Source organism: Strix aluco, chromosome 28 (genome assembly GCF_031877795.1).
Source record: "Strix aluco isolate bStrAlu1 chromosome 28, bStrAlu1.hap1, whole genome shotgun sequence".
In the NCBI taxonomy this organism is placed as follows: Eukaryota; Metazoa; Chordata; class Aves; order Strigiformes; family Strigidae; genus Strix; species Strix aluco.
Window position 1 is genome coordinate 1,869,896 of NC_133958.1, and position 15,987 is coordinate 1,885,882.

Consider the following 15,987-nt stretch of genomic DNA (forward strand, 5'->3'; position numbering starts at 1 on the left):
GCAGTGTGCAGAAATGAAGGAGGGTCAAACATCTCACAAATACATCTGTGATCTGTGGATGCCCTTTCAACAAGGTACTTTCTACTGCTCAAATTCCTGTAATTTGCTACCCAGCATTCCTGCACCTTTTAACAACTATCTGTAGCCTGTAAAATCTATTATTCCCAGCATTAGTGAATAGTTTCTTTTGCCATTAGCAGGGTGTAACCTTTTGGCAAGTCAAGACTTGGAGTACTTCCCAACCTTAATAATAAAAGCCCCAATATATGCATGATGTTTTAACACAGGAGAGCAAACCTCAATAAAAGAGAGGTACAAGAATCCAAAGAAGGTGACCCAGACAGATAGTAGTACTTTCTTTTAGCCATGTAACCAAGCTGAAATTAACAGCCTCTGCGTTGGTTAGTGGTTCACCCAAGCACCAACTGCTGTACTGAAAACTGGCTGCAAAGATCCCTTACAGAAGGGTTTAAGAAAGCACATTTTTGAATTGCCACCACAATATCGCAAGTGCTGATTGTTGGACTCGCAATATCAGCCATATTTTAGTCCAGAAAGGCTGCAAAAGCTGTTTGCCAAACTTCCCATATATCACAGACTAACAATTTCCTTCTGTATTTATGATTTATGACTGTGTTCAACTAAAGTACAGCTCAGAAAATACTTTGACCTAGTCTTCTGTTTCTGCAGGAGCGAAGACTCTGGTCTGTTAGACCGGTACAGGCAAATTGGGGGTGCGAGCGTGGCTGCTTTCACGTCAGACTCCCTCAGGAACATCTGTGTGAAGAAGGCCGTTCGCTGTACCTCAGCCCACTCAAGATGAGTAGCCCTGAGCCCTTCCATTGCCCCTTTGTCACCTCAGATGAGACAAAATACCTCCCTAATTCTCTGCACCTTGCCTACCAAGGCACAATCTCTGTTCCTCCTGGCTGACTCCTCTTATGCCACTTCTTGTGACAACTCTACAAGCAAAGTTTTTATTTCAAACCCATTTTGTGGGGAGATAGGAATGTAGACAGACACTGGAACACTCTCTGAGCTAGAGAAACTGCCTACGAGAAAGACCCATAAATAAGAAATGTTTTGTTAATGCTGTAATGAAAACCACATTGAGATCATGCTATAATTGCTCTGCTTTGTGTAGGGACACATGAGCTTTGAAAGCCAAAGCCATTCAGAGCAGAGTTAGGGGATGGGGGAAAGAGACAGATAAGCACAGAACAATGATATCACATTCGTAACAATCTCTAGATGGAGAGAAGGGATCTGGAAGGAATCGCTGATGGGTTCATCTGCTGTGCATACAACTCTGCTCAACAAGCACATATAGCTCCAAGACTACTAAGAGAACTTGGCAAAGCACCAGGCTGTTCATTTGCTCATGCTCACAACTGGCAGCTCAGGGGAGCAGCCCATGCTGCACCACAACAGGGTCGCTCCCATGCAGGAGGCTTGGTCCAGCACTGCAACAGCTTCACTCCAGGCTCCGAGCTGTTACCATCAGCTCCATCATGCTTGTTTACACATATATACTAATGTCACAGTGAGACACCATCCTGGTCCCCCAGCAGCATTCAGTATAAATAAGCGAGCTGGGTAAAGCACTCCACATTGCACAGAGATTCTCCTCCTCCCTCAGCCCAAGTTTCCTGTCTGCCCCACACTCAGCCTGGGCAGCTGCAGAGAAGTCTGCTGGAGGTAAACGCACAGGAATCCTGTTTTAAAAGTTCCTACACTGCAATTTGTTGGAGTCTAGGAGAGCACCTGAGGGAAGCATGATCATTTCTGATCATTTCTCCTGTTCCCATATTCTTTGTCGAGCAATGACTTCAGCCACCCTTCAAAACCAGATGCCAAATTCACCTTGGTGTATGTTTTCGCCTAGGAGAAATTAAAGGCATATGTTGTGTCCTTCATAAAGGTCAGACTCCCCAAAACACCTGATGGAGTTTGTGCACAGTGATGGACATTCTCTAGTACCATAGTGGAAAGAGGGAAAAGCTACTACAAGAAAATAAAAGATTCAGTGGAGGGTTAAAGTGACATGATCAAGTGGGGAAATTGGGGATTAGAGTGGAACTGCAAAGCAAAACATTCTGTGCTAAGAGTGACCAGGCTGAGAAACTAAGGAAGGTATCACAAGAAAAGTGCTGTGCTGCCAGGAGGAAGGAAGGATGGAGAAAATGGAGCAACCTGCTAGGCTTTGAAAACAGAAGACAATTTTTAAAGGCATTTGTTGGGCAGTTTTGGAATACAGCTCATTCTCCACTGGTAGATACCTGGCAAAGTCCTGCTCCCACTGTCTTTGCCTCATTCTCCCTTGCTTCTGGTACTCAGTGCTGAAGCAAAAATATCAGGCTAGTTTGTGCAAAGGATCAGTTTTGGCCAAGCATCCAGAGCATTTATTAGAATGCCAAAGATCTGGCCCCAGCTCTGCTGTGGTGCATGCCACATGGTTTCCTCACCAATCTTTCATCTCTCCTTTCGGATTTAAATTGCCTAGGACAGAGCTGCCTCTATGCCCAGAGCTATCTTTGCTGGATCCTGCACAGTCTGGGCAGACAAAGACATTTTAGCACCACAAAGCAGTCATAAGTCACTGCAGTGGATAATTACTTTTAACTCTGTGCAGTCTGAAATCAATTCTCCTAGGTCCTGCTTCTGGCAGAAAACACCCTGCTGTTGAACATGCATCTGATTACAGTTCTGCTCAGCCAAATATTCTTCATGGTTTCTACAGATGTTCCTTTTTTTTTACCCCATAGCTATGAACATTATGAGCCAATGCTCTCTTCACCTGCCACTTTTCTCTGCCAATAATCCAAATAAAAATCTATTAGCTCATGCCCTTAACCTCAGCAAGTCCTAGCTGTGCTGGTCTACATCTCATCTGGGATAATTTAAGGTTTCAGGAACCGTTGGCTTAGTATTATCTTTAAAAATACCTCCCTCCCTGATACAATCAGAGGCTGAGAGGTTTCAAGCAAACAAAACCAGCTGAGCTATCCAATCTCCAGAAGGTTTCCATAAGAATCTCAGTTGGTTAACTCTTAGGTTAAGCTGTTTGCAACAAAGTGCCACAAAGGCCCACTGAGAATAGAGGCCGGAGCTGCAGGATCCACTGAACCAGAACGCTGAGATACATTCTCACACAGAGCAACTTAACTGGGCTGTGCCAGTTCCCACCAGGAAAGACTTGAGTTTGAGAATGTTGGGGAGCAACTGTTGAGTTCCCTCAATCAGGGGACAGTCTGAACTCAGAAATGGAGTTTGTGGCCTCTTGCTTCCAGGTCACCGCATCAAACAATCTAGGGCTGTGCAAAACGAACTGAGAAGGCTTGGTGCAGCACCAAGGAGAATGAGCTCACTTTCACCTATGCCCTGATTCAGGACACAAGGAATACATCAGGTCAGAGGGCAGGAAACATTTTTGGCTCTTATCCTTATTTTCCGCAGTCATTTTGTGGACACAGGATGACAGCTTGAAACCAAGGTTGCACTAAGATAAGCTGATCTTTCCTGAAAGCCACTATGAAATTATTATGACAGACACCACAATAAATTACTCAGCTAGACAAGCAGTCAGCATACAAAAAGAGAGGAAGGAGTCTTCCTCCTCACCCCCACCAACACCAGGTCACAGTGTTTGGGAGTGAGGTAACCCTCGCAAACAGTTCCTCCCATTGGCAACATTGGATGTTTTTGTGTCTCTGTAGACAGGACACACTGGATAGTGGAAAGCCGATGGATAACATTCTTAGCCCTGGGAAGACTTTAGGATCTTTCCAGGAATGAATGCCTTGCTCCAGAGCCAGCCAGCTCCGAGGAAGCTGAGCTGAGAAGCAATTGGGATGCAGGGGCAGGTCACAGTTAGCATAGCCTCAGATAACAGAGGTAACTTTCAAGGTAATGATAGGGGAGCAAGTTGTCTTCTCCAGAGGAAAAAGCAGGACAGCAAATCAAGGAAGGGAGGGAAAAGAAGGCTACTATTAATGTCACTTCTCCACCTCACAAACCTGGCAGGAACAGTAGCTACTTTTAACCTTCCACTCAGGCCCAGAGTCCTGTCCCAGATTCACAATGCAAACGGGGTCATAAGGACAATTGTTGGATGGATATGGAGGAAGAAATGAATGAAGATTGAGAAAGGAGATCTCCACCAAATCTTTAGCTTCTGAAGAGGCCTCCTAAACCAGTAGGAAGAGTACTAGGCTGGGTGTCAGCACATTTGCATGCTTGTCTGTGATTAGCTCACTTGGAGCAGCTACCTTCAGTACGGCAACTTCCGTTCCCCTGTCTGTAAACCAGGGTTAGCAGAGTTTACTCATTTTATATGCTGCTTCCAATGCTTTTTCTCTTCAAGATACAGATCTATTTTAAGGTTTCTAATAAAAAATTCAAATTAAGTCCCAGATAAGTTTTTCAGGCCTTCAGAACTCACTCTCAAAGACTTTTGTGCTGCAGCTCTTGAAAGCAATGTATAGAAGAAATGGAAAGCAATTTGGGGAAATCGAGTATTGATGTCCTTCCTCTAAGGAAGGACCAAACCTACCTCTTATCCCCGCCCACACATATCCCTGGCGGCCCTCAAACTGAAATGCTGCACACGTTGACTCAGTCAGTCTTGCTTTAGAGATCTTCAGTGGCACAAGTTGCACGAAGGGATATGTGATCTGAGGTATCTTCAGGACTTAAAACAAGGCCAGGCCGAGCTACAGCAGAGGGACGTGGGCACTCCTAAATCTTGCAACTTTAGGGCCTTCTGTCATGCTGAGTGGTGGTCTTGTAACCCCTATAACTTCTATTATACATGTCCATGCACTTCTGAGCATAAAATATGACTGCTTGAAAAATCCTCCACTAACATTTCTCTTGAACTGAAAGTAGCCTCTCTGCAAAGTGGAAGTTTTCACCCAAATTAGATGTTTAATATGGGATATTCACATTTTAACTGAAAAAAGCAGCAGACACGCAAACTAAGAATGCTACAAACTGTCAGCTTCCAGCAAACACAAAGACTTTTGGGTTTGCACCACATGGCTTCAGACTTCTGATGAAAGGAAAACTTCTAAATATTTCAACAGCGATTTCATTTCCACTGGAACCTTCTCAGTGGAGAGAGAAGGAAGGTTTCCTGCCCAGCTCTAGAGAACTACAGGAGACACTATAACACATATGATCCAAACAAAACTTTGGATCTGAACTCTGGGGAGAAACCAAACATGGTTCAACACCTAAATGCAGCCATGATCCAGATTTAAGGAGTTCTGGCCACATGTCAGGTTTGGGTCCAATTTTATGGGGCTTGAAAGGAAAAGCATGAATCTGTGGCTGCCTCTGCTGTTCTTTTTCTGAAAGCCACCTCTCACTTGTTCGCACATCTGCAGCACTTATCTCTGGGCTGCATGAAGGTGCCTCCAAAACAGTTGATTGACCATATCGCTCCCACTCCAGTGCTTTTATTCAGATCCCTCTCCTTCCCTACTCCTCCCTCCAATGCCACCTGCTCCTTAGCTCTCCAGCTTCTGCTCTTCACATCCCCAACATTCACCATACCTGAATTAAGCAAACATGAACCACAGCCAGCCAAGCTTTCTGTTAACTGACACAAGAGTTGGCAATTCCAGAACCTGCCTGCTACAAAGGAGGCCAGCATACCAGTACAAAAGCCGTTCAGGACAAGTTCCACTCACTGTCCTGTACCTGCCCTGAATGCTCAGTGGCATTTCTCACAAGGCAAACAGCCCTCGCAAACTGTTCCCCTGCTCCAAAGAGCAAATTACACAGATGCTCCCAGCCCAAGCAAGTCCAACATCGAGCCATTAGACTTCCACGTGTAAGAAACTAATTCATGCATTTATTTTATACTTAAAAGGGTCAGAACCCCCTCCAAAATGATCAGGCAGCTTTGGAATAGAATCCATGTTAGAAAAGATGAATTCTACTGTCACTGGTGGTATTAGCTATGAGTTATACTATCTGGTTTCCTATGTGGGTTTGCAGGCATGCCAGATGAGAACAATGGGATCATTAGTTCTTCCAGCTCAAGGGCTCTCAGTGCACTTCACAAAAAGACCAGACACTCGGGGTCTAATTTGCTTCTCGTACTTCGGTTCTTCTCCTTGGTGAACTCCGTAGAGGAAACATCTTTCCCAGCTGCGTCCACAGAAGCGCCGCAATGCCTTAGGCACTGCTCCAATACAGCTTCCAACCCCAGTGTTTAAGCTGCATGACCAGGCCTGCTAAGTACCACAAAATATAGGTGAAGAAAGAAACAGACCTGATCTCACTACATACATAACCCAGCAAGACACGTACAGATACTTTTTTACAGGCAAGTTTGTCTTCTATATCTTGTCCCCACCATTGCTCAAGCTTATCTCTTTGCATACTTGCTGACAAAGTTGCAGCATACAATAACGACCAGCAATTTTCCTCTTAAAAAAAAAAAAAAATATTCTGCAAATGTAATAGCTCCTCATCCCATAATTATTACCTGCATACTCAACATACTTGAAGATCCAAAATGTTTTGCAAGCAAATGCTTGCCAGTGCAGAGTCAGGAGAAAGAAAAAAAGTGATCAAAACAGCTTACTGAGAGTAACTGTGTCATTGATCCTGAAACTGCAGAGCACTCTGTCAACATTACGGGCGTGTCGAAATCCATTTCCTCTCACGACAACCTGAAACGACTCTGTAGCAAAAGAAACGGTAGGTTATTGAAATGTAGCGAGACAAGGCACGGTCATTTGGACAAGGCACCTGTGTTGAAAGTTTTCACTTGACCTCTTGAGCGAAAATTTGCAGTTTCACATTTTTTTAAAGTTCAATTTAAATTTTTAAGCTTAAAAATTGTTAAAAATTGAACTTCCACTCTCTTCCCACCCAATTTCAACTTGAGTTTTTAGAAACAGAAAACAATACATAAGAGACATTTTAACTGACCTGCAGTGAAAACATTAAGCTTTCAGAGGCACTGAGCTTTCCCCTCCCCAGGTTGCCATTTTAAATGGCAGAAAGTTTTGGGTGAAGAAAGGCAGGAGTAACTTTCCATGGAAAGAAAAAACCTTCCAGTGACAGATAACTTGGAGAAGTTATAGTGCTACTTTCCTAGGTAACTGCAAAATTGTACCAGCGCCATGAGTTTTGTCACGTCCTGCCCTACCAGCCCCTACAATGACCACAAGCCCCTGGCTGGACTCATTTCCATACAATGACAGCAGATTTCATCAACCTACCAGCTTTCTAGTCTCTGGACAAAGGCTCTGATCTCAGAGTCTGGAGGCATTTCTCTAAGTCTTACTCTTTGCTATTCTTCCAGATCAACTGTACAAAGTCACCACAAGCTGCAGCGCAAGCAGAAAGCATCGAGGACAGTCACCAACACCTGGGCACTAAACTGAGCAGTCCTTTTTGGAACAAGCAGGACTGAGCAATGAGATCACATCCTCACAAGTCTTAGTTGAACCTAGTACTGGGAAAGGTTTGCGAACTTCCTGCAGCCACCAGCATTAAGATTGCCTTGCAAGGAAAGCACCGTTTTCAGACTCAGATTTTGAAACAGGGCCATAGTCACAGAAAAGCCCTGGCAGCAGACATAGGAACTCAAACTCTGCAGGTCCCCATGGCGAAGGAAACAGCCCCCACAATTCCTGTTACTGTCTAGGAGAGGCACTCGGATAATCCCCACTGATGTTCCACTGGTGAATGTGGTTTGAACAGAAAAGGTTTCACCATCCAAGACAATGCAGGAGTAATCACAGTGCATCAGAAACACCACCCTGGTTTTTAAATTCCCAGGAGCAACAAGGAACCTAGTTTTCACAGATTCAAAGTTTTCGCCTTGCACTTTACAGTCCCCATCTTCTTTCATCTCCCTTAAGGACTCACACACTGTACTTGTCAAAAAAAGCAGATTTGCTCTGGAATCTGGGCTCTCTTCCAGGTCCCACTCATTTACAGCCAAGTTGCAAATCATCCCACCACATCTAGCCAGGGAAGCTGCCTTGCAAGCCCATTATGTGTTGTCCGAGAGCATTTGGGAAGAACGGGGGAGAAGAGCTCTGTTCTGGAGTGCGGGGGCTGATGAATACTTAAGAGAAATCACAGAAGTCTCAACTGCTGGGGAATGAGAGTTCAAGTACAGTCAAAGAACAGCATATCAATGATGTCAGGATCCTGCCTCTGCTTGAGGCTGAAATGAACAGATACAGTATGCATGTCTGTACTGGTGCAAGACCAAATCATCAAGAAACTGGCATTTTAGACTGATGCGTTGCTGCTGAAATTCATTACTCAAGTGTCTGGGACCAGCCTGCAGTGCAAGAGTGGTCTCAGGTCACACAGAGCCCTCATGTTCTCTCCTTCCAAAAAAAAAAAAAAAAAAAAAAAAAGCAAAAACTGCTACACTCTTCAAGGACATGCAGAGAAACAAGACAACACGTAGTATCAGAGCTATAACTGCAAAAATTTATTTCAAAAAGACACTAATGCACATAAGCTCATATTCAATGGCATTTTCAGTAGTCTCAAAGTCCTAAGTGATGGAATCAGCTGCAGTTTGAGTGCAATGGAGTATTTGCCCAAAGTTGGAGATGAGGCCTTGATTTGAGAGTCTAAATAACTGTTGTCATTTTTCAAGGTTAGCATTGCTCCTCTTGTGAGGTACTGGCCAAATTCCAACGTGAACAGTTTGTATAAAACCCCTCTACATTGCCTCTCAGCTTGTTCTGAGGGGTACAGCTGTGCATTACCCCTACGTCCTCATTAAGACACAATGAATGGGAGTGATGAGGTGTATAAGCAACTGGCAAGTACATTAGAAGGTGTTAAAGATGGTTATAAATGGTGGTTATAAGTAATTTTCTGGCTTATGACGTTACATAAGCATCACTGTTTAGCACTTGTATAAGTATGTAAATATATATATATTTTAAAATCTGTAAGTGTGTAAAGTGGGTCTGAATATTCACACAACTTCATTTCCTTTCCATTTATGGAACATCCCTGCACTATATCAGACACTGTCAAGACAACTATCATCTACCATGTTAAGGTAGACAGAGCCCTGGTTTTTTAACAGAGAAACTATTTAAATGCCAGTCATATATTTCTCATTTTGGCTAAGTACTCTAATTCATGTCAATTATGCCATCCTGGCTTCAAAAAAACAAAACTACTGTAATGGCAGGCACAGAATGCAAAACTGCTGCCTGGTACTTATTGGGCATTTAGCCTGGTGTCCTGCACCTGCTAGGAAACTATGACTACCTGTACATGTTTATGTATACAGGCAGTTGCTCCAGTAACAGGAGACACCGGAAGGATGATTAAAGCAGCTGCTTTGGAAGTGAAAACAAACAAGAAATGATAATTGGCTTTGTTATGTGGACTACTGATTTAAGAAAAACGAAGATGCAGAACTTATGAGGGACTCATCCTTCTCTACAAACTTCAGCTCTGTTCCCAACCTCTCTACTTAATGAGTTGCTGAAGAATTCACAGGAAGTGGATGGAAGAGGCTAAAATGGTTCTCAAGCTTTCTTTGAAAAAGGCTGGGTTCTGCTGAACAGAGAAGTGCTTGCCAGGACTTTAAAGCCACAGTGTACACACCACAATCATATTAGAACAAGCACACAAAGAGGGGACAGTACGAGTCACACAAGTCAGCTGAATGATGCTTAAATTCTAGTGCTTAGTCACTATATCAACCCTAAATGCCTCAGAAATGTTCAAAGAATATTAGAAGCCTTTAGATCAAAGTGCATCTTTCTTGCTAGTTTCTTAAGCAGCACTTCCCTCAACAGTCCTCCAAGATGATGAATTTGCAAAACTCTAAATCTAATCACAAAGTCTTATTTTCTGATTTGGTACTTTAAGTTTGGCACAGTCTTAGTAAGATAGACTGGTTTGACTGAAAAACAGGCAAAATTGTCAAATTCAAGCCTTTTCTGTAAGAAAATCCCATTTGACATCATTTGGCAGAAATGGGAAATAAGCAAGCTACTGTAAGATGAAAAGAAACTCACCAAAAAACCAAAAAAAAATAGGTCCAGTTAATTAGTTCCTTTTGTACTCTCCAGCAGTTAGCGATGGACAGGAAGATGTATTTTAGGCAACATGAACAACTAGGGCCTCAATTTATACTTACCCCCTGCACATATACTGGAAGGCTCTGCTGCCAGAATTTCTATACAGGATTTCTTCAAAATCTAAAAGACAGAAGAAAAATATCATGAAGTATCTCAGACTGGTTTCTATAGAAACACAAATCTGAAAGCATGAGAGAGTGCACTTGTTCTCATGTAAATGCTTAACTCAACATTGCACTTTGCATTCATGTCACAATTATGCTATCTTGGCTTTTCACTCCAAGCCAACCAGGCAGGTGTCACTGCTCTGCCACAGCCAGCGATTGCAACGAGTGCCGGCGCTCTCCAATATCTCAGCACAAACCTGCCTTTGCCCCTGGTACAAGTTGTCGTGCAGACTCTGATCTGTAACAACTCAGGTGTGCTCTGAAGGGTTAAGCGAGGCAGGAACACCTCTCTCTCCAAAATTATTCTGGAGCCCAAAACTCCAAATAAAACGTAGCAAGTTTAAGCTAAGCTGTTTATCTCTGCATGCATCCTAAGAATATCTATATAGGCACTTCTCAAGTCCCAGCATAGGGGTTCCAAGTTCTTAAGTTTTTAATCTGATCTACAAGAGCATCCTCAAAGTTGCACTGTGATTTCAAATCAAGATGTATTGTTCTTAAACCAAATTTAAATTCAGCAGTATGCTTTTGTAAGGGTTGGCACTGCCTTTAACCACTTTACGTGTAGACAGTGATTTACACAAACGCTTCAGCGTCAGGCTTGGCAGACTGCGTGCAAGGCACGAGGACCATGCTAGAGTTGGATACTGTTTATTCCCATATAGTGCTAAAACTGCTCAAGTAGTTATTTGCATGAAGCAGCCTTTCCCCGTCTCTGAAGACCAATTCAAATTCTTCACTACACACAGTCAGCAAACTTGTGACAGTGCCCGTGAGCCCCTGTGAGACCAGCAGCAGTGACCGAGAGCTGTGGGTGTTCAGCACTGGGCTGAGCAGCCCCTAGACGAGGTAACTGATCAAAATTTAGGTCAGCTCCAAGAGGCAAGTAAATGTCAGCCAAGCATCATGACTCAAATCCAACATGAAAATTATTTTCCCAACTTTAAATTGAAACATCTGTAAGGAAAGAACAGCAACCAATACAATAAATTCTGTAAGAAAAAGATAATCTTTTTTTTCTCCAAAATCATGGCTCTCTGCCTCAAATACCTAATTGCAAAAGGTACAGAGCCATGATTTTTTTTTAAAACCTTTAAACAAAAGTTTGAGTTACTCAGAAGTAGGGCTGGTAGAGACTGAAAGAGTACCAAGGGACTGAAGGAACCAGGACCGTCTGAGCTGCTGGCAGCCTGACAAGTGAGGAGAAAGAAGATTTGCAGGAACAAGGTTATACAGGAACTGTCAAGTGGAAAAAAAAAAAGAAAGGCAACAGTTGAGAACAGAACTGAGAAGCACTAGGAGAATTAGAAAGACAGAATAAGGAAAATACACAAAAAATAGAGAGTACTGTAAAAGAACACTCTTCCAAAGTATCTATCTGTATCCATCCATCCATCCATCCATCCATCCCCCAGCAGTCCTCTGCTACCTGCCCTTTACTCATTCCAGGTTCTGCTTCTCTGAAGATACAACATTTTTCTCCCAAAGTGACTGCCCAGGCTAATGAGCAAAACTAAGAGTTGACGTCTTTCCAAGTATTTTTTCTTTCCACTGAAAAATGTCTCCTTTAAGAAGAGAATCTTTTTGCATTTTTCCCAATTCCCCCTTAGATTCTGTTCCCCTCTCTCTCAGTATCTCCAAACATTTAAATATTAAATATTCTTCTATTTTAAACACATTTAAATATTCTTCTCCTCATTTCCTTTCAACAATGAAGTGAAATAGAAGTAGGCTGGAGAACAAGTAGGGTTGGAGAACAAATGCATGAAAAACACAATCAGTGCTTGCATTTTTTTAAAAATCAAGTAAAACATTACATGATTAAGATTGAAATTCATGACTTCTGTTCAGTCATTTGCAAACATTCATGCTGTAAGCCAAGTCAGACAGGGGGGGTGTGGAATAGCAGGTGTCTCAATTAGATGATGCAGAGCTCCCTTCCAGTCCAATCCATTTACATGACTATAAAAAGCTGGCCTTAATGGCTTTTTACAGTGCCAACTGCAATATTTATTTTGATTTAGAATAATAATGTCTCCAATGCTCCAAGTACCCACCCTAACAAAGTGAAAATCAGGCAGCAGTAACTACTGCAAAATAATTCCTTTATGTCCCTTCCTCATTATAAAAATACATTCAAAAAGGACTTCAACATATTCATTGTAGAAGATTTCATCAAATCTGTTCTTTTATTTCCCCGAGGAATGCACAGACTTGTGTGGGCTGTAGGTGCACTTCATTCACTGCAGACTGGCTCCCCAGGAAAGCAAAATAACATGCAAGAGTGGTGATGCAATCTCCCAGCTGAGTGCCTGTAAACCTCTCCAAGAGCGTACATGGCAGAACTGACTCCACAGCCTTATTTTCACAGGGAGAACCACAACAGTTCTGGTTTACTTGGTAACTAACTGCCTGCCTCAAGCCAGCTTGCCTTGGCATCCATGCAGAAAAGTATTTGAAGCACGTGCTCATGCTTGGTGAGGAAGCATCCCATTGTCTTTAACAGCACACACTTAATGACCAAGCTCAGATTCCCAGATCAGTCTCCTGTTGTACTCTATGGGGCTCCAATTATGCTCGAGCTTCACACAAGCTCCTGGGAAGATCTCTTGCTAATATATATGTTGACATGCCAAATGAAAAAATGCAACACATCCTTATCTCTAACAGGACAGAACTGAATTTAGCACTACCTGGGACTAATTTAGCTTTTTGCCAGGCTAAATTGCCAGCTTTTTTGCTTGGCACTAAAGGCCAAGAGCCAGGCGAGGCCCTGCAGGTCACCTGGGCCCTTTTAGAAATAAAGAGAAGAAGGGGAGTGAAATTCTGCAGCTGCTGGAAGCTTCCATTTGGTATTCTGGTCCACAAGCATTCAGACAGATTACTTCACCACAGCAGCTGCAAATTTCTTATAATTTTTTTTCACCAAATTAGGGAATTCTAATTAGCAAATAGAATGCTGAAGTTTAATAGAAGGTTACTGCCTAATCAGTGTTAGTGTGAATGACCTACAGTCTGAGGCTAGGTACTCATTATCAAGCCCTGTTGAATTACTAAATAACAAAGTCTGTTGCCAATTGTAAAACAGTAATTTATTCATGAAGTGTTTCCTGTTCAATAATATCTGCATGAGCTAAGTAAAAGAAATATATTTAAGTCCTTTTAAAAGATGCATTTGGGGGAAGAAAGAAGTAGAAAGCATGAGCATACACCACTAAAAGTAAAAAGAAACACTCTAACGGTTGAGACTGGGGGTTCATATCGTCTGCTTTAGATGGGTAAGCCTGCTACCCAAGCCAGGAGGCTTGAGCTGTTGACTTTCTCTTTGGCCTCTGCAGAAAGCCAGGCTCTGACAGAAGGCAGATTCAGAATATCTATGTGAAGCTCCTGCTCTGAACTGCCCTCTGGAGCTCCATTCCTTAAAGAGCCCAGCCTGTTGCCCCTGGGCAGCATACACGTAAACTCAGGCTACATGTTCGCAGTATGGCAGACAGCTGACTTAGAAATTTCGTGTACATTACAGGTTTTCCACATTCAGGATGTGTCTAGCAAAGGAAGTAACCTTCATCCTCTCATCCCTCCCCCATTCATGGGGTCTCAGTGTCTCTCCCTGCACTAGGGAATATACAGTTTATCTATTTGCAAGTGAAATTTGAACAGTGAGCTCTGGATGAGTACGTAAAAGCATCACCACGTTTCGCAGAATCACAGAGTGGTTTGGGTTGGAAGGGACCTTAAAGCCCATCCAGTCCCACCCCTCTGCCACAGGCAGGGACACCTTCCACTAGCCCAGGTTGCCCAAAGCCCCGTCCAACCTGGCCTTGAACCCTTCAAGGGAGGGGGCAGTCACAGCTTCTCTGGGCAACCTGTGCCAGGGCCTCCCCACCCTCACAGGGAAGAATTTCTTCCTTAGATCTCATCTAAATCTCCCCTCTTCCAGTTTAAACCCGTTACCCCTCATCCTATCCCTACCCCCCTGATCAAGAGTCCCTCCCCCCTTTTCTGTAGCCCCTTTAAGTCCTGGGAGGCCACTCTAAGGTCTCCCCGGAGCCTTCTCTTCTCCAGCTGAACCCCCCCAACTCTCTCAGCCTGTCCTCACAGGGGGGTGCTCCAGCCCCCCGAGCATCTCCGTGGCCTCCTCTGGCCCTGCTTGAGCGGGTCCGTGTCCTTCTGATGTTGGTGCCCCCAGAGCTGGACCCAGCACTTCAGGGGGGTCTGATGAGAGCAGAACAGAGGGGGAGAATCTCCTCCCTCAACCTGCTGGCCACACTTGCCCAGGGCACTGTTGGCTTTCTGGGCTGTGAGCGCACGTTGTTGACTCACAGTCAGTTTTGCATCCACTAACACCCCCAAGTCCTTCTCCTTGGGGCTTCTCTCAATCCACTCATCACCCAGCCTGTGTTTGTGCTTGGGATTGTCCCGACGCATGGGCAGGACATTGCACTTGGCCTTGCTGAACTTCACAAGGTTTGCACGTCCCACCTCTCCAGCCTGTCCAGGTCCCTCTGGATGGATCCTTCCCTCCAGCGTGTTGGCCGCACCACACAGCTTGGTGTTGTCAGTGAAGTTGCTGAGGGTGCCTCGATCCCACTGTCCATGTCCCCGACAAAGATGTTAAACAGCCCCGGTCCCAACCCCAGCCCCTGAGGACACCACTCGTCACTGCTCAACACTTGGGCATCGAGCCGCTGACTGCAATTCTTTGAGTGCGACCACCAAGTGGTCCATCCATCAAATCCCATGTCTCTCCAATTTAGAGACAGGGATGTCCTATGGGACAGTGTCAAATGCTTTGCACAAGTCCAGGTAGATGATGTAATCCTGTCATAGAAAGCCATCAAAATCGTCAGGCACAATTTGCCCTTAGTGAAGCCATGTTGGCTGTCACCAAGCACTTCCATGTGCCCCAACAGAGTTTCCAGGAGGATCCGTTCCATGATCTTGCTCGGCACAGAGGTGAGACTGACTGATCTGTAGTTTTCCAGGTCTTCCTTTTTCCCCCTTTTTAAAAATGGGGGTTATGTTTCCCCTTTTCCAGTCAATAAGAACTTCACCGGACTGCTACGACTTCTCAAACATGATGGATAGTGGCTGAGCCACTTCATCCACCAGTTCCCTCAGGATTTGCAGATGCACCTCATCAGGTCCCATGGACTTGTGCACATCCAGGTTCTTTAGATGGTCTTGAACCTGATCTTCTCCTACAGTGGGTGGTTCTTCATTCTCCCAGAACCCACCTTTGCCTTCTGTGACTTGGACGGTGCGAGCAGCTGGAGCCCTTGCTGGTAAAGACTGAGGCAAAAAGTCATTGAGTACCTCAGCCTTCTCCATATCCCAGGTAACCACACCTCCTGTTTCCTTCCAGAGAGGGCCTACATTTTCCGTAGTCTTCCTTTTATCACAGATGTACCTATAGAACCTTTTCTTCTTGCCCTTGATGCCCTCAGCCTGATTTAATTCTCTCAGGGATTTGGCCTTCCTAACCTGATCCCTGGCTGCTCAGACAATTTCTCTGTATTCCTCCCAGGCTCCCCACCCTTGTTTACACCCTCTGTAGGTATTAGAAACTCACATCAAGTTCTCACAAGTTACCTTGCTACACAGATTCAGCATTGAAGTTTGTCCCAGAAAACATTCGTGTAACAGAAGTATTCAGAGACAGTATATTTCCAAGCTAAAATTTCTTGGGGTGAAGGAGTACATTGAACTGCCATATAAATTCCAGGAGC

General features: G+C 44.1%; 1 protein-coding gene across 1 annotated transcript in view; it reads right to left on the reverse strand.

Moving 5' to 3' along the window:
* The window catches only part of ANTXR1 (ANTXR cell adhesion molecule 1), a 111,652-nt gene that overhangs the window by 73,072 nt on the left and 22,593 nt on the right, over positions 1–15,987 (reverse strand). The window contains exons 9-10 of the mRNA XM_074808201.1: positions 10,151–10,211; positions 6,596–6,694 (exon numbers count right to left, since the gene is read on the reverse strand). Coding sequence (XP_074664302.1) covers positions 6,596–6,694; positions 10,151–10,211 — 160 coding nt within the window. The remainder of the gene's footprint in view (positions 1–6,595; positions 6,695–10,150; positions 10,212–15,987) is intronic.